Source organism: Ixodes scapularis, unplaced genomic scaffold, assembly GCF_016920785.2.
Source record: "Ixodes scapularis isolate PalLabHiFi unplaced genomic scaffold, ASM1692078v2 PGA_scaffold2__306_contigs__length_199485367, whole genome shotgun sequence".
NCBI classification, from domain to species: Eukaryota; Metazoa; Arthropoda; class Arachnida; order Ixodida; family Ixodidae; genus Ixodes; species Ixodes scapularis.
This window is the reverse complement of record NW_024609857.1, coordinates 43,134,311-43,157,412: the sequence shown is the minus strand read 5'-3', so window position 1 is coordinate 43,157,412 and position 23,102 is coordinate 43,134,311. Positions and strand designations below refer to the sequence as shown.

The following is a 23,102-nucleotide window of genomic DNA, read 5'->3' as shown; positions in this document are numbered from 1 at the left end:
AGAAAATATTTTATAAAAAATTAACTATGGAGTGTAAGCTAACTAAACTTTCTGGTAATATTCTCTAGATGTTGGTGGATGTAAATATGTCATTTTTCAAAATCAACTTTTTTTTTGCAGATATTTCCTTTTCTGGGTAGTGTCCGAGCAATCGACTAAGCGATTACGACTAAGCGGGTCTTAAGGAGGGACACGGGTCTTGGGGCCCGAAATATTTGCAAAAAAACGATTTTTCATTTTTATTATTTTTGAATTCTTTATTCTCTCTTGCATATATTGACCAAACTTGACGTCCAAAAAATGTGTCGGTTTATATAAAAACGGTTATTTATTAGCTGAACAGGCGGGGCCCGCTCGCCAAAAATGCTCCAAACTCCTTGACATTGCACCGTCCGTCATTTCGAAACCAATCTGCAGAGCACCGCCATCTTGGTTTCGTTTCAAAGAGCGTCTCTTTGGCTTGCTTTCCCGCCAAACACGAGCGGCCTACGCCGCGCAGTAAAAAATATACAAAGCAAAACGCAAAAACAAATAAAGCCACGCTATTTTTCCTTAGCCGACACGTGACGAAATGGCTGCTTCTGGTTGGAGCATGACTACTTCCGGTGACTTCCGGTCCAAAAGTGGGCCGCGCCATCTTGTCAAAGCCGTCGCTTCGCGCTATCGTCGCTATGCCTAACCCTAGACCAAGCCCGCGTCGAAAATTTCGAACCGTGCATAAGTTCGGAAAAAAGCGCAAGAAATGTGTGACGCGTCGGCAGGAAGGGTTGTCGCAATCAACGGTGACGATCAAAGATCCCCTCGCAATGACGGAAAGCCTGCCGACGACAGAGCGTGAGCCGGCGAGTGAGACGGCTGCCGCGTCGGCGGTTTCGGAACCGCCCGTCTCCCCCGTTCCGGACAGCGGAGGCAGACGCACGAGGATCGACTCAACGTTCCTTACAAGTAAAGATCGCGAAGTTCTCCAGCACCAAGCAGAAAAAAAAACCGCCGAACTTTCGTCGACTTCTGCTACAGATCGCAAGATGAAGATGCTCGCGACTGAGTGTGATGCTGCTCCAAGTTCATCACCCCTGACATACACGATCGTCGATCTTGACGCAGTGAACAGTTTACTGGAACTTACTGCGTGCCGGGTGTGCCGCGGATCAGTGAGCATTGAAAGGGAGACGCATGACTTCCGGCTAGCTGTGAAACTGAAAATGCACTGCGGCAACTGTGGCGATATTGGATCCGAATGGAGCTCGCGACGAGTCGGGGGCGAAGCGAACTGCAACCCCTTCGCGATCAACCTCCTCGCGGCGCGTGCTATGCAGGGCAGTGGAAACGGTCAAACGGCACTAAACGACATTTTCGCTGATCTGGGAATATCGCACAGAGGTCTCCATAATAAGACCTTCCAACACTACCTCAAGACAAAGCTACACCCAGCAGCTAAAGAGGCCTGCAAGAAGACTCTGACCAAGTGTGCAACTGCAGTGAAGGAAGTGTATGAAGAACTGAACTTTGGAAATCCGGGGAACATTGCCATTTCATTCGATGGGACATGGCACACAAGAGGACACTCATCCCGCATAGGGGTGGCCTCAGTGATTGAGCTCTTCTCAGGCTATGTTCTGGACTATGTTGTGTTGTCGAATTTCTGTCTTGGCTGCGAGTGTGGGCCACAACCAGGGAGCCCAGAGTACGATGAATGGAAGGCTCGGCACTTGTGCCAGAAAAACACGACATGCAAGGCAGGTCAGATGGAGGTCGAGGCGGCACTGATTCTTTTTCAGCGCTCGCTCTCCCTCCACAGCCTAAGGTATACGACAATGCTTTGCGACGGCGACAGCAGATCTTACCATGCCATCGAGGAAGCCAAGGTGTATGGTTATATTGAAGTAGAGAAAGAGGACTGCACAAACCATGTGCAAAAGCGCATGGGAACCGCACTCCGCAATCTCGTGCAAAAGCACAAGCAGGACGACGGAGGGCGCATCAGTGGCAAAGGACGACTCACTGGAGACCTTATCAGCAAGTTGACCAGCTATTACGGCTGGGCGCTCAAGTCGCATGCTGGCAACGTAGACCGAATGCACTCAGCAGTGATGGCCACCTACTACCACATCACTTCAACTGACGAGAAGAAAAACCACAGTCTGTGCCCGAGTGGTGTGGATTCATGGTGCAAGCACAATGCCGCCACTGCAAAGGACGAGCCCCCACCAAAGCACAGGTACAAGCTACCAGACAACGTCAGCGACGCACTACTTCCAGTGTATCAGCGTCTTGCTGACAAAAGGCTCCTGCGGAGATGCCGAAGAGGCAAAACTCAGAATGCCAATGAAGCGCTGCACTCCGTCATCTGGAGCCTAACGCCGAAACACAAGCATGCATCACTGTTTGCTGTGGAGACGGCAGTCGCGGATGCCATCATGCGCTTCAATGTCGGAAAGCAGCAAGCTACCTCAAGCATCCTACAAGAGTTGCAACTTGACCAAAGCTGCAAGGGCGGTCAGCGGGCAGTGGAGAAGGACTGTCGCCGCAGTGTGAGGGCAGCAAGGAAGCGTGCATGCAGCCTCGGCAGCTTTCCAAGCGGCAGCAAAAAGAAGGCAACGAGGCAAGCCTCACGGAGATTACTCCCCAGGAGCATTCTGAGCTGCCTGCATGTTTTCTGGGCGTGTTTTTCATTATATTCATTGATGTGTCTATGGTCGTTTGTTTTTTGTGTTTTTCTCAGATAAAGGTTTTTGTTACATGCAAGTTTTGTGCAAGTCGTAACTTCTCTCCTACTCACTGGATTCTCATCATTTTTGTTTTGACTGGGTGCTGGCTGTGCAAGGAGTGCAATAAGGGTATAACATTGTGATTCTATGTACCAAAATATATTGTAAATTTGAGAAAACAAAAATATAAAGAATGAGCACTTATTGAGTCATGGCTTCAAACTTCCATAACTTTGGATAGAATAAAGATAAAAATGTAAAACCTCCCTTGTTGCACTCCTTGAACATTCAAGAACATGCACATATATGTTTCAGACATTTCTCTGCTACATGTACTTTCCTAGCCTTCTCACAATTGCACAACTGGAGAAAGGCTCTAAAACATGACCTACTTCGTCTAGAAGAAAATTAATTGCTTATTCGAAGTCAGTGCACCAAGTTACATGTAGCCTGAAAGTTATTCCTTTATACCCAGAACGCTTGAGCAACTTTTGCTCAAGCCCCAGGTCTCCCCTTAAGCCCGCTCAGTTGTAATAAAAGCAAGCTTTTTAATCTGCCAATTTTTCGTACTATTTGGCCATTTTTTCCGTCCCAGCGAAGTCCGAAAAATCGGTCGGCGACCGTAGTACCACATTTATTTCAAAATAGGTTGACCTTATTACGAAGAGACCCGCGTGTCTACTTTCCCGCAGAACTCGAGAAGACCAATCATTTAAGACTTACGAGAGGAGCCGGCAAATGGCGAAGCAGAGGTAACGTTTGGAATAAAAAAAAAAGTGTGATCCACACAGATCTCATATTTTGTTTTGACGTCATGAGTGCCTTGCCGTTCGTCAGGCATCTTCCACGAATTTCAGTGATTGGCTCACCTTGAGCGTTGCAGAGAAATACACGCGCAGGCATTGTTCATAGAGGTAGACCTACCTATATTAGAAAAATTCACAGGGTCTTTTTTGTTATCCCTAAAACGACTAGAAGGCAAAAGCTCAAGTGCCGATGCATCAAAGACCGACACATGATTTACCGATGTGGCGGTACCCCTCCACCCGTGGCAGAGGGGTACCACCACGGGTGGAGGGGTACCGCCACGTCTGACTACTGAAAGAAAGGTCGCTGGTTTGACACCAGCCGAGGCACAAGTGCAAAAAGTCTTTCTGGAAGAATATAGCGCATCCGCCGATTTTGGCACAAATAACGCCATCCCGTGGTCCACTAACAAACCATGGATATCGGTACTTTTCGTGTTGCCGGTTTTCGTACCTTTCGTGTCTCAACGACTTTTCGCTTAAGGACTTTGAAGGTTGACTGAACGATGAGACAGATAAGGCTTTTGCCTCAACAAATACAGTATTTGCCGGCACCAAGTCCTTCCGAGGCATCTACCAAAATTATCAATTGCCCGACTAGTGCAGGTTTTCCCAAATATTTTATCAAAATTCCCCGACCGACTCAAGGGGTGTCCAAACAGGACACTACAAAACGCACGACTCCGACAAATCGTGAAAATTGAAGCGGGCTTGAAGCGGGCACGTCCGCATTAATTTTCACGATTTGTCCGAGTCGTGCGTTTTGTAGTGTCCTGTTTGGACACCCCCTCATAAGGGGAGTCGGTCGGGGAATTTCATTACGTGAAGACACTGAGATATCCAATTACTTTCCCAGTTCAATGTGAAATATAGGGTTGCACTTGGGAAGGATTTAGAATGAAAGTCACCGGACCTCACCCGCAAGACAATGCTTTATAACCATTTTAAAGCGACCAAATGCAGCCAAGAAAAATTACACCCATCATCGAAAACGAGGCGCACACGCATCACAGGTTCAGTGGACGGGTCTCGAGACTTTCGCCAGGCTGGTTGTTCTAACCCCAACTTAAACACCGGACCAGTTCTAGGCAAGCTAGCTAATTAATCCTACGCCGCTGGCGTGGCACTCACCGCCTGGCGCTTGCCTGGCTTCCCTTTCTTTGCGGAGCCCTCGCTGGAGCTGGATGAGGCGGACGAATTGGAACTGGAGCGTGATGCGATTGGGGATGCAGACCGGTGCCTGCATGAAAAAGCATTTTTTTCCCTTGAGGCTACGTCGGCGCGACTGCACCTTATGACACCTGCAGAGGGTCTCTATGGAGACGCCATCCCAGGCTGAACTAATGACCAAATCCTAATGTATACAGGCTGGTATCGATACTCCCCAACGGGATAGCGCAGAACCTCAGACACCGTGTAGAATGAGCCAGAAAAATCGGCCCCTGCACCTGCGAGTCGAAAATATAATTGAAAGATTGTTTTATGTGGTCAGTTTTACGCCGCAAACTTCCAAGAGGAGCTTGGGTCCTCTGACAGATGAAACAGAAATATTTAAAAAAAACTTAGCCTCGGTTCTGCAATGAAAAGTTGGTGCTACGCGTCAAGATCGGAAAAAGTCGATCAAATCAAGGGCATTCTTCACGTAGTCAATCCTCCACCCTAACTGAACTTAAACGGTCGCAGTCAGCTCAAAGCTGGAAATAAAAGCACTAAGGTCAAACGTGGCTGCGTTAACACACCGACCACACATCGCTTGCAGCGCTGTCTGACTTCCGCTTTGACGACCCGTGGCGCCACCCGTTGACAGGAGAACCAAACACAAACATTGACCCGACAACATCTGCACGGCACCTTCCGCTCGGGTTTTCGAGCATTTTGTTCTTCGTGGGACCGGAGCTACGTCTTAGAATGCCCCCAGAAAAATCCTATAAAACTCGCTACAACCAGGCATACATTTCTACAGCTGAATTTACGTGGTATCCAATGTTCATGACGCCACATAGACAAGACATGAAAAGAACCGGCTAGTATAACTGAGTGCCCGGACCATTTCACTTTTCCGTTTCATTTGTTTTTTGTGAGCGTGTGTGTCTACCAATATCTAGATTATGGCTGCTTTCGGGCAAAAGAGATGAATAAACAAGTAAATAAACCACTCCAGTACTCCGCACAAAGGAGAAATAAAAACATTTGCACACGGTGAGGCTGATTCTAAACTTGCTGGTGCTTTTGCGGGTGTAGTATGATGTAACTGCAGCCTCTTATAAGAGATGTTGTCATCAGTACTACAGTTAACTTTCGTTAGTTCGACTTTTCGTTTAATTCGATCGTGTCCAAAAGTCCCGGCGAGCGCCCATACATTTCTATGGGAAGAAAAGTTTGATAGTTCGAACTCGGGAAGACTCCGCATCAGATAATTCGTCCAACGAATGCGCGCGGGCTCACATTGCCCTGGCACCACGGCAGAAAAACCACCAACATATGGCAAAACACGAGCACTTTGCTGCGAAGCCGAATGCGGCAAATATGCGCCTGCTCCTCTACGTTATTGAGGTGGACTGTTGCGAAGGGCACGAGCCAGCGCAGCCAATCTGACGTGGAGTAGCGCGGAGAACATAGCACGTGGTCGGGCACGCACGAGCCAGCGCACAATCTCACAGCGCTTTTCTGCAGCATCGTGTGCGCTCCATCTTGTGCACCAGAAAGCGTAAACTCTCTTTTCCTTCTGCTGTTTTTTTTTTGTTTTTTTTTTTGATGTTGACGATTTGGTTGTTTGGCACCAAAGTCGGCTTCATAAAACTTACTTTTTTCTTTTTTTTGTAGTGCGCGATTTGCCAGGGAAGCGACGTTTAGTTACGCTCCTCTCCGAAGCATGCTTTTAGGCACGTGTTTTAAGCGCTGACGGCAGCACACCATCCGTGAGTACTTTGGACAATAAAAGGAAGTTTAATTTTAACAGTTTTTCGGTCCTTTTTAATTAGATCCTTCGGACAATTCAACCAAATTTCAAGGTCCTGTCGAGGTAGAATTAACGAAAGTTTACTGTATACTGCTAGTCATAGACAAGGTTGAGAACAATGGGCGTCTCTTTCGGGTGCCTGGCCCCTAGCTTGCACTCGCTGCCCTTTTGCCTTGCTTTGGCTGCATGTGCATGCTAGAAGCAGACGTGCCACCAATATACAATAAAAGGCAGGAAGGTCGCAGCACTAGAGGCGGGACAACCAAAGGAACTCGTGATCTTAGCCCCGAGAGACGGAGAAATAAAATACCCGAAAAAACAAGACGTATTTTTCAGTGTCTCGGGCGTTTAGGCTATGTTTCCTAACCAGCTCGCCCGCACACTTTTGCTTCTCGCGAGACTTCTCCGCCGGCGGCTGGTGTTGTACAGGCACGGTGGGCACACTCTCACCCTGGCCTCCGGTGGGGTGGAGAGCCCCTCCTGGCGACGGGACTCCTGCGGTGGGGCGAGTGGCGACGCAACGCCGGACTGGGGCGGCGTCTCGGACTCCGAGATCTCCGCCGTGGACTGCGCGACCTGTTGAGATGATATGCCACATCCGCTCGTTGGACCCTCTATGACCTAATTTTTATGCATCGGCGATTCAGATACGCCGGGTGCACAAAGGTCAAACCGGGCCTCATCACGATTTGTGTGTAGGAGATAACATTAGTTAGCTGTATACAAAATGTCCCTATTACATCACTGTTAGGTGGGTCTCCCCAGCTCCTTTAGTAGAAACTACCTCCCACCAAGAACAAAGAAAGGTCGTGCCACAAGGTGTCGTATATGCCCTTTCTCCTAAAATGGCAATTCTGGGAAAGCAACTTGCTAATGGCCTTTACACACAAGAAGAGGTAGATACTCTCTGTGGTAGTGCTAATACTGCCGGTATGTTGGCATTAAACTTGGGTACAGATGTTGGACAAACTTGCAGAATGATACAATTTTCCAATGTTTTCTAGGTCTCTGCGAGCAGGAAATAATTTGTCATTTACTTGCAGTTGTCAGACATGCCCAAAGATTTCTCTCCTTTATGAGCTAAAACATGGTCATGTCACAAAAACTTCTAGCAAATGTTTGTATTTAAATTTTAAATTACGTATATTATTCTTTTTTTTTAGTAGAGTTAACATTAACAACTTGTACTATTTTAAACAAGTTCAAAACTTGCGTAATGACATTTCTAGTTTCGGTTTTAACTGCCGGTGGGTCGTCTCCAACGCAGTTGACACCAGTGGTAAACAACATTTTGGAGGCATCGCAACAGAAATCTCTTTGGCAGCTCTCAACAGAAAGATACTTGGAGCAAGGAACATTTAGCGCGTCATCGGAGCTTAACATACTTGGATTTGTAGTTCGATACTTTGCGGCACTTTCGGATTCCTTTCAAGTGGGTTCAACTTACCAAAGGAACGAGCATGGCAAAACCTCAACTGTCGAGATTAGAGCCACTAAAAAAAGCCGTGCTCACTCAGTGGGCTAAGAACACTCAATGCTACCATCCACTGTACGGCACATCGAAAACAGTACGAGCAGCCCCACGGGTCCTAATACAGGCATCCGATCCCTGCGGAGCCACCGTTGAACCATTCGCCCAACACCGCCGCATGGAACGCCGTCCGGCCAGACTCGAGAAACGGGGGCATACCTCCCGCGCCGTCGGTCCTTACGAGGGGGTGAGCCTCGCCGACGTGGGCTCTCGCCCCGGCCGCGCTTGTCGCTGTGCTTGTCGACGTCCTTGCGCACCTCGGCGGGAGGGGGAGACTGGGCCCTGGATTGCGGCAAGAAAAAAAAAAGCAGTGGAAACTCAAGAAAGAAAAAATGCACGGGGTCACGGGACAGGACACGCCGACCCTGCCCTCCCTCACTGCAGACTCTGCCGCTCGCTTTAGAGTTTCTACACTTGTGTCTTCAGCTCGTGAGGGCAGCTAAAGTCACTAACAGGACGAGGACGGCAGGGTGGAGTTGTCCCGCCTCCAGTGCAAGCTTTTCACCTTCGAGGACGCTTCGCCGTCTCACGAGTCGAGTGTGCACGGCGAAAGGCAACGAGCGCGAGCCAAAGGTCGGGAGTTGGAAAGGGGCACCCTGCCGTTCTCATTCTGTTTGAGACTAGAGACTGTGCTCTGCTTGAGTTTAACTCCTCAAGCAACGTCCCTTTAAAAAGACGCTGCGCTCCCAAAAGACAGTAGACTTCACCGCTACGATCGATGGAGAGAGAGAGAACCGGATGAAAGGTCCAAGGAGAGACTTTTTCCGAAATTGCGACGCGCAACAAATGGCTCCTGAAGCACTTCCGTCACTGCCATAGGATGAACGGCACTTTTGTGATAGAATACCTACTCACTAATACCGTCGACCCCCACCAAGTGTAAAGCCCAATTAAATGAGACCCCTTATGCAAATGCCATTGTGCCAAACTGAAACCTGCGTGAAAAAGGAGGTGTAGTTACGATCGCATTTAACTGGAGCAAATACTAAGACTACTCAGTTCTTTATGCACCTGAACACACTCTTACGGTGGTGTCAAGTTATGTCTTTTTTCCGTTGCGTCATACGGGTGCTACAGATCTGGCCCACATAGATATCCCCAGAGTGCTGCTAGGCTTCAGTTTCATCCGAATTAGAATTAAAGCCAATACTCCCGTTAAGGGGGGACACGGCCTCGAAATTCAATTTTTTTCCGAAAAAATGCATTTTTTAAAAATTGAATATTTGGGTTTACTAACTTCCCACGCACAGTTTCAGAAAGTTTTATTGATAAATATGCAGTATTTATTTAACTAAAAATTATTTTCGGCGCGCTGGCGGCCGCACGCGATGTCCCGCCGAGCGAGCAAACGGCGAAGATCGGCGTTTTCAAACTAGGACTACTCCGCGCCCGTTCAGCTTAGCTGGGACATTTTAGCCTCGTTGGAAGCACCGTTTCTTCTAGTTTTTGCCGCGAGAAGCTTCCCACGTTAGAGGGTATCGTCGTCCCAGGAGAGCCCCGCGCATCCAAGCACAAAAAAAGAGGCAAATGCGATACGAGCGATCCCATTGGTTGAAAACCGAAACCGCGCTTACGATTGGCTGTGCTTGGTGATGTCATGCTTTGTTTACGGCGATCGCGCGTTTTCGTCAGACTCTTTCGCTCCGGATCGTATCACTACATCGCAGCTCGTTAGATTCGTTTTCCTCATTGTTCTTGGTAGTTCTGCCGAGGAATGCCTGCCATCAAAGCTAGCATTCGTTGTAGCTTTGGCCGACGTTCTCGGTCTCGAAAAAAGAGAGGTTGGTCGGGAGGACGCCCCGCAAGAGGCGCCGTACCGTCGTCGCCGCCGCCGTCGTCGTCACCACCTTCATCGCCGGCGTCGCGATCCTCCAGTTCCCAGCTGACATCGGAGCCTGTTGCATCAACATCAAATGCTGAGGACCATCCAGCCTTCGCTGAATCGGATATCCTGACAGCGTTTGAGCGGAAGCTTGGTCTTCTTGAGTGCGATGTGGACGACGTAGAAACGGCGGACACTCCTGTTGAAGGACCTCCGGAAGGCTATCGCCTTCTCAATGTGTCGGCCGTGCAAGCGCTAATCGACGCTTTGGACTGCCCCAAGTGCCATGGAGGGGAACTCAGTTTGCGGGAATCGGGGACTGGTGCCGATCTGCAATTTGTTGTTGGATGCGCGTCTTGCGGAGACATCGTTGCCACACCGCACTCACCATCAATCGGCAAGTCTCGTCAAAGCGAACTAGCGATGCGTCTGGGCGTTGTAGGAAGAGACTGTGGAATTGGCTTTACGAAGCTCACGAATCTCTTCGGTGGCCTAAATGCTCCGCCTCCTATGCATTTGAAGTCTCATCAGAAGATCGCGGCTAAAGTGCACGACGCAGCGATGCTGGCGGCGAGCGAAGTAATGAAGGAAGCTGCAGAAGCTGTCAGAAAAGGACAACTGGCCGCGGAAACCAGTGCCGAGAACGATCTTCTAGACATCTGCATAACCTTTGATGGCACATGGCATAAACGCGGACACACATCACAGTTTGGAGTTGGCGTTGCCATTGAACTGGAGACTGGTTTTGTTATCGACTTTTCGGTGAAAAGCAAGTACTGCCATGGGTGCCAGTTGGGCCCCAAGGAAGGAAGTGACGGATTTGAGGAGTGGGCACAAGGTCATGCAGAAACCTGCCAGAAAAACTTCGAGGGATCTTCGAATGCGATGGAAGTGGCGGCGGCTGCAACCATCTTCAGCCGCTCCGTCGAACTGCATAACATGCAGTATGTCGCTGTCCTGTGTGATGGCGACAGCAAGGCTTTCACACACGTCGCTAGCCTTGAGCTTTACGACAAGCCTATCCAGAAAGAAGATTGCGTAAATCATGTAGCAAAGAGGATGTACGCGGGATTGGAAAAGCTGAAAAAGGCCAAAAAAGGACTCGGAGGAAAAGGAAAGCTTACCAATGTCGTCATGAAGAAGCTCACAAGTTACTACGCATGTGCCTTGAAGGACAACGCCCCTGACGTCAAGAAGATGCAGCGAGCTGTCATTGCCAGCCTTCTTCATACCTACTCCACAGACCAGGAGCCCCGACACCTAGCCTGTCCGGATGGCGAAGAATCGTGGTGCCACCATAACCGCCACGAGGCTCTCAAAGCAGCAGGGAAGCCTACGGCAGCAAAACCACACCGACCAGCCTTCTCTAAGGATGTTGCAAAGGAACTTGTTCCGCTGTATAACCGGCTTGCAGAGCAGGACTTGCTCACTCGATGCTCACGCATGAAGACCCAAAATGCAAATGAGAGTTTTAACGCGCTCATCTGGAAGCGTTGCCCTAAAACAGAATTCGCCTCACTGCGCACTGTAGAGACTGCAGTCGCTCTAGCAGTGCTAGAGTTTAACCTTGGTCCAAGAGGCTTCGAAAGGGCACTCCTGCAGATGGAGATCAGCCCTGGAAGCCACCAGGAGAAGCACTCCTACAAGGCGACTCGGGGCAAGATCGTGAAGGCAAAGGACCGGGCACTTCACTCATCGAAGCTTGCTCACAAGCGGCGCAAGCATGAGGCTATAGTCCGGGAGCAGCACAGCCTCGAAGCCGAGGGTACCACCTATGCTCCAGGTGCATTCTAAGCCCCTGGGACCTACCGAGAATAAAGAAGCTTCAAGCTGAAACTTCAAATGCATTTATCTCGGTTTCACTTTTTGGCGGGTAATGTTGTGCGAGGAAATGTATCATTTCACATCCTGAATACGGAAAGGCATCATTAAGGGTATTCCCAGACTGAAATTTTCCAGCGAACAAGTTAAGGTACCTATAGTCTGAAAAAAAACTCATTCTTTCATAGTAAAACCAAAAAACTTTAAACACAAAAAAAAGAAAAAAAATTTTTTTTTTTCATTTGTGTTTTTTTATTTTATAATTACATTTTTCGGAACTTATTTTTACCTTAAGTTGCAGTATGTGTATTGTACTAAACATTAAAGCACAGATTTCATGAATTGCTACTAAAATTTTTCTTTGATACATTACTTAGGGAGGGCCCTCTTTTCTGGAGCCTGAGAAATGTAATATGTTGCACAATTGGGCTACAATGCTGAAAGTTTGTTTGTTATCTTCTCTCACAGTGTTCCATTTACCCTGCAAATTTCAATCAATTTCGATAAAGGGTTCAAAAGTTGATACCCCCAGGCCATGTCCCCCCTTAAGCGCGACTTTTGACCGTATACCGACACTGGAACAATGCAAAACAAAGTCACTTCAAAATAAAAGTGACACACTACTTCAATTTCACAAAGTAGCTACAGTCGCCGACCGATTATTCGGACTTCGCAGGGACCGAAAAAACGTCCGAAAAATCAGCAGATTGAAAAACTTGCCTTTTTGCTACTTCCCAGCGGGCTTAAGGGGAGGCACGGCCTAGGAATCGGCATTTTTTTTAAAAAAGTCACATTTTTGGAAAATAGGCTGACCAGCTTTTACAACTCATAAAGAATGCTGTCCAAAAATTTTATTCCTCTAAGTAAAGTATTTACCCCGAAATAAATTATTTTCGAAGTGCTGGCGGTTACACGTGCGCGCAAACGACGCGGCCGATTACGAAAATGTGCCATTTTCAAAGCACGCTCCCTCCGCGTTTTTTAGGACTAGCATGGACAAGCCCCCCTCGTTGGAATGAGCGTCTCGCCCTCTTTCGTTCTGTTCGCAGCATTGTTCGCGATATCGTGCTCACAGACCGTAAAACCCCGTAGAAAACATAGCTGTGCACCCTCTTATTGGTCAAGTTGGCGAAACAAGAGCTCTGATTCGCTAGGACGAGCCATGTGACGTGGCTCGTCCTAGCGAATCGGGAAGCTCTGTTGGAAATGGGCATACAGCCAGGGAGCTACCAAGCGTCATACGGAGAGAGGGCCACCAAGATGAAGGTTGCGAAGGCCCAAGTGAAAGCGCTCGAGTCCTCCAAGATGTCCCACAAAAAAAGGAAGATGGAAGCTGTGGCCAAGGCACAGAGGGACCGTGCAGAGGAAGGAGTGACATATGCCCCTGGAGCATTTTAGGTGAAATGGCAAGCCCCATCTAATTTAAAACACTGTTCGAACTTTCAAACCCTTTTTTCTCAGCTTCATGTTTTCACCATTTTTTCACAGCTCTAAAACTATCGTTCGATGAGTTTTAAGCGCCCTCAAGTCTAATGTATGGCTTTTTTGGCATGAAATTTACTGGAGAACTCGGCTATGCGCTTACCTTTTGCAAATTGTTATATCTTCACACAAAAATGTTGACGTTTGTGAAACAAGAAAAAAATTAAAAATTCATACCATTATTGAAATTTAATTTTTACGTGAAATATGGCCTTAAAAATTATTTCAAGCCTACTACCGATTAGTTTAGTCATTCAGCGTTATATCCCAACAAAGAAATTGTGCCTTTTTATTCATATTTTGAAACGATAGTTTTTTTTTTCCTTTGGTACTGCTACATGTACATTTTTTTCAACGAATAAGGCTGTAACTTGGCAAAAAATAAACCTTTTGGGTTGAAAGTTGGTGTAGCCTCCTAAATTTTGACGTTTAAAATACCCTAAAAATTTCATTGACCTGGCTCAAATACTTAAAAAGTAGACCCTCCAAGGGAGTGCCTCCCCTTAAAAAAGCCGTAAATAGTGTCTTGCTTCAGGTTACGCCTCGTTTGCGTTCGGCAACTTTCTGTTAGCTGGAGAACCGCTGCCTTCTTTTCTAGCATACGGTCGAGTACTTTCTCCGCTTCTTAATGACACATCGTGGAGGCAGAAGAACAGGTGGGGCCACGAGGTCCAAGCCAGCGTTGCCCGAACTAGATGAGAGGCACAAACTCACGAGCGCAAAATGGCAACTGGCGACGCGAAAGTGGGGCGGAGGCACGAAGGGATGGAAAAACAAAGCAAAATGAAAATGATAATGATGACGACGTGCAGCTAAATGGAAAAAAAAAGGGGCTAGCATAGCGTCATCTAGCGGTAGGACTCAGGAGTGCTCAAGTAATGCTGCCAAACCAAGCCAATCCATTGGCAGCTAACATAGAATTCAAAATGGCCGCTTCTCGATGGGGTTTTCCGCTGATCGCTTGCGACGATTTTGTCCGAATAATCTAACTTTCAAACTTCAAGCTGTCCGAAACATTGGTCGTGAACATGCACTATTTTTATGGGGTGAGTCATGGTTCCGCCTTTAGGTCCGTAATATCGAACAAGTCCGAATTATCGGAGTCCGAAAAAACGGTCGGCGACTGTATACCTTCACTCGGCGTACGGGTAGACGCGCAGGCCTCATTCAAGAAGGCCACAACTTATACGAGCAAACGTGACACGCGTCCACCCGGATGACTAGCAGAACCACAATGCGATGCCGGCAGCCACTCACTTTTCTTTGGCTTTGGGCTCTGCAGCCACGTCCTTCTGGCCGGCCTCGCCGTCTCTTTCCTTCTCCGGCTGCGGCTGCGGCAAAGGTTTCGGCAGCGGCTCGTTCTCCTTGTCAGACGGCTTGTCCCTCGACTTGTGCTCGCTGTGGTTGCGCTCCTTGGGGCGCTCCGGGGATCGCTCCCGAATCAGGGGTGCCAACTCCCGCACCCGCTCTGCCATCTTCTCCCGCTCCTTCTCTTCCATGCGCCTTACGTTTTCCTGCATCCTCTCCTGCTCCTCCTGCCGAACAAGAAAACGACAGACCAGAGTTACGTGAGCGGCATAACCCACGAGAGACACATGGGGTAGACGAGAACACCTCTCCAGACAGAGATTATAGGGGAAATCTAACGAGAGAAGCAATCCAGCGCTGCCAAAAAGAAGAGTTCAAACCTTTCTGGCACCATTGCTCCTAAAGCAGTCGAGAAGCAGAATATATTGCCCGTTTCTTCACAGCGAGGCTGTACAGAGGAACCTCATAACCATTTTGTGGTCAACGTCGTAGTGCTTAAACCTCCGACAGTCTAGGTCCGTCACGCTTGCACACCCAGCTTTGATCCCGTTACTTCGCGTCTCCCCATTTCATCCGAAACACGTCCTTCTCGCCTGCCCGCGTCCTACACGCCGTCCCAGTGCATGCACAAGCACACTTGCTCCACACTTCTAGATATTGAGGCCCCAGTACTTTTCACGGCCCCTTTCGCTACGTCATCGCATGCTCGAGAGAAAGGTCACACCACACCCCGCCCCCAGCACGGTCGGTCTTGCTTCCGATGGAAGTGCGAGCCCCACCTGACGCTTCTTGATCTCCTCCTTCTTCTGCTCGAGGAACTCGGCGGGGATGCCCCCGACGCTCTCCTGGGCGCTCAGCAGCAGCACCCAGAGGTCCCCCATGAAGTCCCGGGCGTTCTTGCCGTTCAGGAAGCCCGTCAGGTTGATCTGCATCATCCGGCCGTCCGGGTGCTGAGCAGACAAGGCGTGCCCACAGGGCGTCAGGGCAGACCGAGCAACGAGGAGCTCGACCACAAACCACGCGTGTCAAATGCGACCTAAAGTCGGAAACCCCGGGGTGACGCGACGGCGTTGGCAGCGTTACAAAGGGCCCGACCCCGGTACTTGGAAGCCGCAGTCCGTCGCCCTTCGCCGTGCCGTCCCCATAAAAGCCACGAGTGCGAGCCGAGAAAAAATTGTCAGCCCGCACTCGCGGTTTTCGGGGGACCGAGAACGGGAGTGAAGTTATGTGCTGCCCTCGACTGGACATGGGAATTTAAATCTTCTCGAATTCGGAGGATGCTGATTGCGCCTGTGCTTCCCTACTTGAGTTTCAATAAAAGATGTTTTCTTTGACAGAACTGTCCCAACGCTCTCTCAGTACTTTAGGAACTCCCCTCGTAACTATGGTGACAACTCCACGGCCGGCTTTCTGGAAAGGAGCACAAGGAAACAATCCTGCTCGAGACGGTTTGAAAGGAGGAAACGCCGAGGCCGTCGCGGGAGCGGAACACCACGTGGAGGGTGCAGCCTCCGCACGCTCTAGTCGTCGCCTAGATGAGAACGGCAGGGAGGAGTTTGAACTGCCCCAGCACCGGCAAGCTTCCCACCTTCGTCACGCTTCGGAAACTCTTGCGAGCCTCGTGCATGCGCGCACAGCCAAGGCGTCGCGAAAGGCACTGAGCACACGTTAACGGTCGGGCGTTCAAGGGAGATGCCCTGCAGTTTTCTCCTTGTTGGCGACTACAGTCTCGGCGATGCCTCCTTTCCACACCTCCATGGGAAGGAGCCTCGATTGCCCGGTCCCCTTCAAAAAAGCAAGCCCGAATTCCCTGGTCTAACACCCCCATTGCAGCTCTTTGGAATCGTCCAATTCGACCGCTTCACCCACTCCCACACACAAACTCTCTTATGGCCTTGCCCGTGTAGTGTTCCGAAATTTTCTTATTTTCTTTTTAGACTGCCAACGCTTATTGTACAGAAAAGAGTCCCAGGCGGGGCAAACGCCTACAAAGCGTACTTGAAACCAAAGAGAACAGAGCTCCAACACCGGAAGACGGACAATCGTCGCCTCCCCCCAAACAATGTCGCAGAGAGAAAACAAAAAAAAAAAGAGTGGCAGCGGGTGCTGCCTCCCATGAGGAGGCGAGGGGGGCACCGCGGCCCGGGCAGAAGTGTACCAGGAAATAGCAACCTTTCGACAGCCCCAGCAGAGCAGCACCTGCGTCCGGAAACAAGGGGATGCCCCTTCGACCCATAGAGCCTAAAAAGACTGAACAAAGGCCAGGTTAAGGGCAAGGCTCTCGCCGGCCACCCCCAAGACGTGACACGTACATACGTGGGCGCTCGGGTCCTTAGTGGTCTTAGAGATTGGGGCGCAAGGTGTCCTTAGCTGAGAATGTCACGACTGCAAGATTCAACACATCCCGTTAGTGCAGGCCCACCAACAACTCTGGTCGAGCAGGGGTCGCTTCCCCAATTCATTTCCGGCGGCTTTGAAAACCAGATGGAGCCACAGTCTCAACATTCAGCCTGCTCGAGGCGTGGTCCAAAATGTCCCTCAGTTAGACGTCTCCGCAACACAAAAGACACTTCTCTTCCGGCGAAGAGCTAAAAATTATGTTCTAGGTTGCTGAGCTAGGAGATGCCGAGACGTAAACGTTCTTAAAAACTGTTGTCTCGGCAACATGCGCGCAAGTCGCTAAATAGCCAATGTGAATCTTGTACCAAAGCTTAGAACTTTGCTATTCAAAAACGGGAAGAAGCTAAGCAGAAAAGAATAAATTACCCTTTAACAGAAGCGTGCAAATGCAGAAGTAAAACAACTGTTGGCAGACACAAGCAAAAACAATACAAATATTGTTTGTTTATTTAAAGTTGGATGGCCTACCTTTTCGGCTTCAAGCTGATTAAAGACGAATTCCACGACGACTTCATCTTCCATGCCAAGAAAGTCGGTGATCTTTCTGGTGATCCATGGCTTGATTGTGTCCAGGTTCACCTTGTTCATGTCAACCTGCACAAAGAGGCAACGAAATGGATGCAAGCATAAGGTATAACGGTTTACTTTAAAGGGAGACTACAACGAAATTTAGGAACTTATTTCTTGGTCAATTCGTGTTCATGGGAGCAGTATAACATCAGACACACCAATCTCTTGTTGAAAACAACACAAAAAGGAATTTCAAAACGAATTAGATGATTAGCAAAGAGCACCTGGTTGATGCCGCTAATGCCTCCTTTGTAATGCCCGTCTAGGAACCTTGACAGGTAGTGACGATAGCCGTCTCGCCTCCGGCCACCACGAGAGAAGAGGGAAAGGAGGAACTCCCCTCTCCCCAAGACTCGTTTGTGTGTACTCGAAACTACAATTCTCGGTGAAGGCCGCTTGAGCTACGATTCTGGAAACAAAGACAACAATCCCACCGCCTGGAGCAGCCGTAGTGGTAATAGCAGGCAAGGCGCTCGTCACTCGCAGCCAAGAGGCCAGATTCAAGAAACGATCTTACGCCAAAAATGTGCGTAAGACAAAACGTAAGAACAAATTCGTATTCACAAAACAAAATTATCGTAAGTTTTGCGCAGGTTATGACAAAATCCTACGACAGCTCTGGAGCTGTCTTACGCACTTTTTACGGTCAAATCAGCTAGGCCGACAGCTTCGCTCAGTTACTTGGTCGCGACGACCAACGAATGTTTATTTTTTTATGTGTTCTTCTCGCGCGTCCCGACTTCAAAAGGCAAGGAAAACGTGAAAAGTACTTGAAACAGGCCACGACGAACAAGAAAGCTAGATCCACAAACACCCGAGAAAAGCTACAACGGCCACGAATCCACCGACCCCGACCAAGCGAGCTCGGCAGAATATAGGCCAAACCGGCACTCCAACTCGGCGCAGCGTTGTTCCGACGATCCTTGGCCAAGACCGTCTGGCGTGCTGCATGAAATATGCCCGCGCGTCCCATGTGGACCCTTCCCGTATTATATAGTTTGATCGCTGACCTCAATTTTAGATTAAGAGGTTCCATGTCCTTGTTTTCCGAGGCAGCGGTGACGAACGCTATCGTCGAAAAGGGACTCTCATCAATTTCATGTCCTTGTTTTGTGTGATATGGAGCTAAAATTAACGCCGTATAGATTACCTTCCCAACACGGTATGTACACTTCGTTATTAGTATGCCATTTTTATTCTGACACGACTGCACGTCACTGTCGAGCTATAACAGTTTGTGGGAGCTCCGCAATGCCGCTCCAACCTTTATTTGCAGAGTGTCACATTAGTACCGAGTTGCAACTGCAAAAGATTGTCCCGAAGCGCCCACCAATTCGCAGTCGAAGAGCGCAAATCCAGCAATTCGATCAAATGCGCGCATCCGCTCCGAGTGCGAACAGGTATTTACGTGGCTCTTGCTGACACTGTCGAAGTTCAAACATATCGTTTTTAACGTCAGCTCAATGCTGCATCTCCGAGGCCGCGAAAAACGCCGCAACAATTTGCTTCCATCTACGTCGCTTTGCAAACGACTGACACGGGCCGTCTTTTACCAACGATGACAGATGGGTTGACTTCATAGCGATTGAGTTCGTAGCAGTCAATGGAGCTCGGCTTGGTGCTTCGAACCAAGCCGAACTCTCAGATTCGTTGTTCGTGCTGCCGAAGATGCGGTCGCCATAGCAACAGCACCGGTAATTTCTAGTTTTTCCTACAAGAACGTCGCTTTGCTCCTTTCACTTAAGAACGCGATCGTGAATACCGATTTCTCCTCTTCTTATGATGTTCTTAACTTACGAACTTCTTAGGTAAGTTGTCGTGAACTAAGAAACTCTTCCTGAATCTGGCCTCAGCTGTTTTGTTAAATGTGACATGTTCGCACAACCCCTTTTTCTTTTTCTTTGTGGACTTTTTTGTATTAGTAGCTTGAACCTTGACCTAGATCTTCCGATTAGAAGGTCAGTCGAAACTCTTTGTCGTCCCTCGCAGTTTCCCAAGTGTCCTGCGGTGGTGGCAGGCACTCTCGTCGCAACGACTCACTTGGAGATTCTATCTGTTGCTTTCTTTGACGTACAGCTCTAATAAACACGGTATGGATTACCCTTGCATCATACGGTAAATACGCTTGTTTTTCGTGTGTTTCATATTCTAATGTTACGATGGTACAAACGTCAACACGGATTGAACTAGAACATGCCTCGGTAGCTACGTAGTTAGGCGATACCGGACCGACACTTCCTTTGCCGAACGTCACGTCAGTATAGAGCCCTAAATGTTACCGCAGGAAGTAAATCTATGGTGACGCCGCATGTGCGATATTTCAACACTCGATAAGCTCTCACAGGCAACAGCAGCCTCAAAGCTGCACGAGCAAACTGCGGAAAAACCGGCAGTCGGAACGCCAAGTTTGACACCTGCTAAACCGTTCCCGCGATTGATTCGTTTCCTCAGTCTGTTCCTGACAGGCTGTCAAAATAAAAAAAATAAAAAAACTAGCCCCCGGGAACCATGCTGTCCCAGAATCTACCCACTTGGTCACTTGACAAGCCTCCGAAGCCACAACGATGACCGACTTGGTCGCGGTCCGTACAATAACACGAAGCAGGGTTACTGGGTCCTGTTCTGTAGGCCACGACAGCACTGTCGTCGCGCTGCTTGAGTTTAATCTTGACGTGAAGTACAACGAATTGGGCCAAACACAACCCGAAACTTTCAATTAATATTAACGAACTAAACGTGAGTTGTGATGAATGATACACATGTGACCAATGAAGCGCACGAGCGCTCATGTGATCCTGGTTACTACGTCACGACGCACACGGAGGTATCAGGTGGCGCCACTCCATCTTCTCGGGACTAATAGGTAAGAAATTTTGCCAGCACAGTACCACTCGTAGCCTGCAGTCTTCAACAGGCATCCCAGCAGCCTGCTCCCCACTGTCGTGAGCTAACATATTCGGCCATCGAGCACCCCTGCGGCGTTCACTTCGATCAAGCGCCCGTTCTCGGAATCCGCATGGCCCAACTTTACTTACTCTTTTGTTGAGTACATCATGGAACTTTAGCTGCTTCAAAAGCTTCTTCTGCTTGTCGGTGAACCTGTTGTCTTGCTCGGCACTCGTACCCTGCCGACAAAAAGACGCCGTCACGTTCGTCAACACGCCTACCAAACCACTAAGTGGACGAGACATTAACAAACACTCGACGTGTAACTAAGTTGCAACCGACGAAATACGCTCATAAACGTGTGTAGCGACGAGACGAATGACGTACAACAGAAACGTTGAGCGCCGTACCCCTAGAGCAAAATTGTAATATCAGTGACGTCCGTTAAAAAAGTCCAATCGATCGCAGATGCCGGGAATGTTTCCGGCACTGTCAGCACAAAAACGTTCACATCTAAATACGTCAGTTGTCGCGCGAATAGAACGGCAAGAAAGTAACGCTGCGCTATATTTGGTTACTTAAGCGCTCGTGTTATATATGCACGACATTAGGACACGAAAAGCACATTAGACAAACGTAGTAAACACGTATCGCGCGCATCGCCGCATTGGTTAGGCTTAGGGCAAGCAGGACAAACACAATTTTAACATCTATACTGTTAGCACATTGCTTTGTGCACGCATTCAGAATATTGAATAATCTTCCAGTAGCCGGTGCCTCTGAGTAGAGTAATGTAATTTGAGTAATAAGGAAGAAAAACTTACGCGAAAAAACCCGGCATCAGTCATTGTTTTCAGTGAAGACGGGTGCAGCACATAGTTGTCAGGCGATGTCGCGATCACGATCCGTGTTTTATCCAGATTCCGCTAGATTGGAGCGAAGATATCCGCCAAAAATGTAGTTGGTATTATTTTGACTATGACTCTAAAGTTCATCTTGATGTTTATTTTGATTCTTTGTGAATATGTCAGAGACCCAACCTCGTTGCAGAAAACAAAACTGTGTAAAAAAAAAATAATAATATGAATAAAGCCATGAATAAAGCCAATGAGTCTAAACGCTTTGAATCGGGCGGCTGCTTGCCCCACCTAGCCAGAGTTCCTTTGGGAGCGACCGCCCTGATGCAAAATAATTTTGATGCTACTTAATACTGAATACTCTAGAGCAGGGGTCCTAACCAATACCACCTAGAAGACAAGGCCTGCGCATGACGTTTCGTTAGTAGATCCCCGACCCGCCCCAAGCGGCAAACACGCCGAAGCTTGACGAGAGTAGGGGCCGCGTCGCAACTACGTCGCAGTCACTTGCGGCCGCAGCTGTGTGCGTGACTGCTGAGCGCGAGCTGATAGCGAGCTTCCAGTGCATGTGCGACGTGCACGCGAACGCTCCCTCGGCCAGGAGCGCGAGCTAGCACGCGCTCCTGGCTTTGAGACGCGCATTTCTAGCGCGCGCGCTCGTTCTGCGGCAGAACGCTTCGAAGCAGCTCCCTCGAAAATGGCGTACAGTGTCAGCGTCCAGCGTCCAACGAAGGGCTTTTCAGCCCTTCTCGCAGCAGTAAGGCAATTTCGCTCATGCATTTGACGCTCCACGTGAACGTCTAACTTCATCGTATGCTCTTTGCAAAAGACACTCGGCGTGAGCATCTGTTTCATTATCTGTTACACAAACCACTGAAGGAGGCGATGGAGCAGACGATGTAGCAGACGATGTTGCTCATCCGGGCTAGCTAGGGGGCGCTGAGGGGATCTACTAGTGATGACGTTTAGAGGAGGAAACGCGCAGGCCTTGTGTTCTAGGTGGTATTGTCCTAACCCAGAGCCGTATATATGGGCAGAGCCAGAGAGTACGCCAGACCACTGATCTCTATTATAGGGGGCTGGATGGCGCTTAGCCGGCTTAGCCGCTCTTCGAGCCGGGCGCGCATGAAGCCACCGGGATCGGTGGCCGAGTTGGCCGAGTGGTCTAGCGCGGGTCCATATCACAAGAGCGAATGACATTTTAGCGAACGGCGACATTTGAGCGAATGGTCGTTTTAGCGAATAACGGGGGCGCGCGTTAACCCATCCGTCGCGCTGCGCTTTACGCCGCTTCGCGGCGACAGTCTGCGGCAACTCATTACAAAAATATGAACTCACTTGGCCCACCCGAAAACGCCGCTTCGCGGCGTCCGACTATTCGCTGAAGTGTCATTCGATGAAACGTGGGCGTTCGCTAAAACGTCATTCGATCAAGTGAGTGCCTCCCGTCAGCACACCAGCTCGGAGCACGTGGAGCGAAAGCTCGCGCTGCAGAACCCAGGGATCCTGGGTTCGAGCCCCACCCCTGCCCGTTTCGATCTGGATGAGCATCGTACCGGCGTGCGGTCGTGTATCACTACTGCGTGATACACGTTAAAGACCCCAGGCTAGCGGCTGTACCGCACTGGTTAAATTTCTCATCTACAGCTGGGAGACTCGTCGCCCTTGTGAGGCAGACCAAGTTCTAGGCTGTATAAACACACACACAACCCCCACCGGAAGTTCTGGTGCTTGTCCCGGAAGTCGAGCGTCTGCTACACTTCTCTGAGCTTCTGAACATATGAAGTCGCTGTTTTTGCCCGCGATTTCTTGAGGTCTAATTGTGATTTTTAGCATCGTACTGTTAGAATAGTACACTTGAATGTAAAATATCTAAATCGAATGAAGGAAAGTTTGAATAATTGCAAAGAAACAATTGTCAAAGCTGAACGCTGGGCTAGTTGGTATTGGGA

General features: G+C 49.1%; 1 protein-coding gene across 6 annotated transcripts in view; it reads right to left on the bottom strand.

Annotated features, from left to right (window-relative positions):
• Positions 1–21,181, bottom strand: part of LOC8026275 (serine/arginine repetitive matrix protein 1) — a 36,465-nt gene extending 15,284 nt beyond the window's left edge. For 2 of the 6 annotated variants that reach the window (XM_029981569.4, XM_040504077.2), the window contains exons 1-8: positions 21,118–21,172; positions 20,443–20,532; positions 17,306–17,431; positions 15,217–15,387; positions 14,387–14,664; positions 8,164–8,286; positions 6,924–7,049; positions 4,646–4,754 (exon numbers count right to left, since the gene is read on the bottom strand). In XM_029981569.4, the coding sequence (XP_029837429.2) occupies positions 4,646–4,754; positions 6,924–7,049; positions 8,164–8,286; positions 14,387–14,664; positions 15,217–15,387; positions 17,306–17,431; positions 20,443–20,532; positions 21,118–21,141 (1,047 nt within the window). In that variant the 5' untranslated portion in view covers positions 21,142–21,172. Of the gene's footprint in view, positions 1–4,645; positions 4,755–6,923; positions 7,050–8,163; positions 8,287–14,386; positions 14,665–15,216; positions 15,388–16,609; positions 16,734–16,753; positions 16,772–17,305; positions 17,432–20,442; positions 20,533–21,117 lie in introns of those variants that run through there. The other 4 variants (XM_029981567.4, XM_029981568.4, XM_029981571.4 and 1 more) reach the window with 4 other exon arrangements.
• Positions 21,182–23,102: the final 1,921 nt, after the last annotated feature.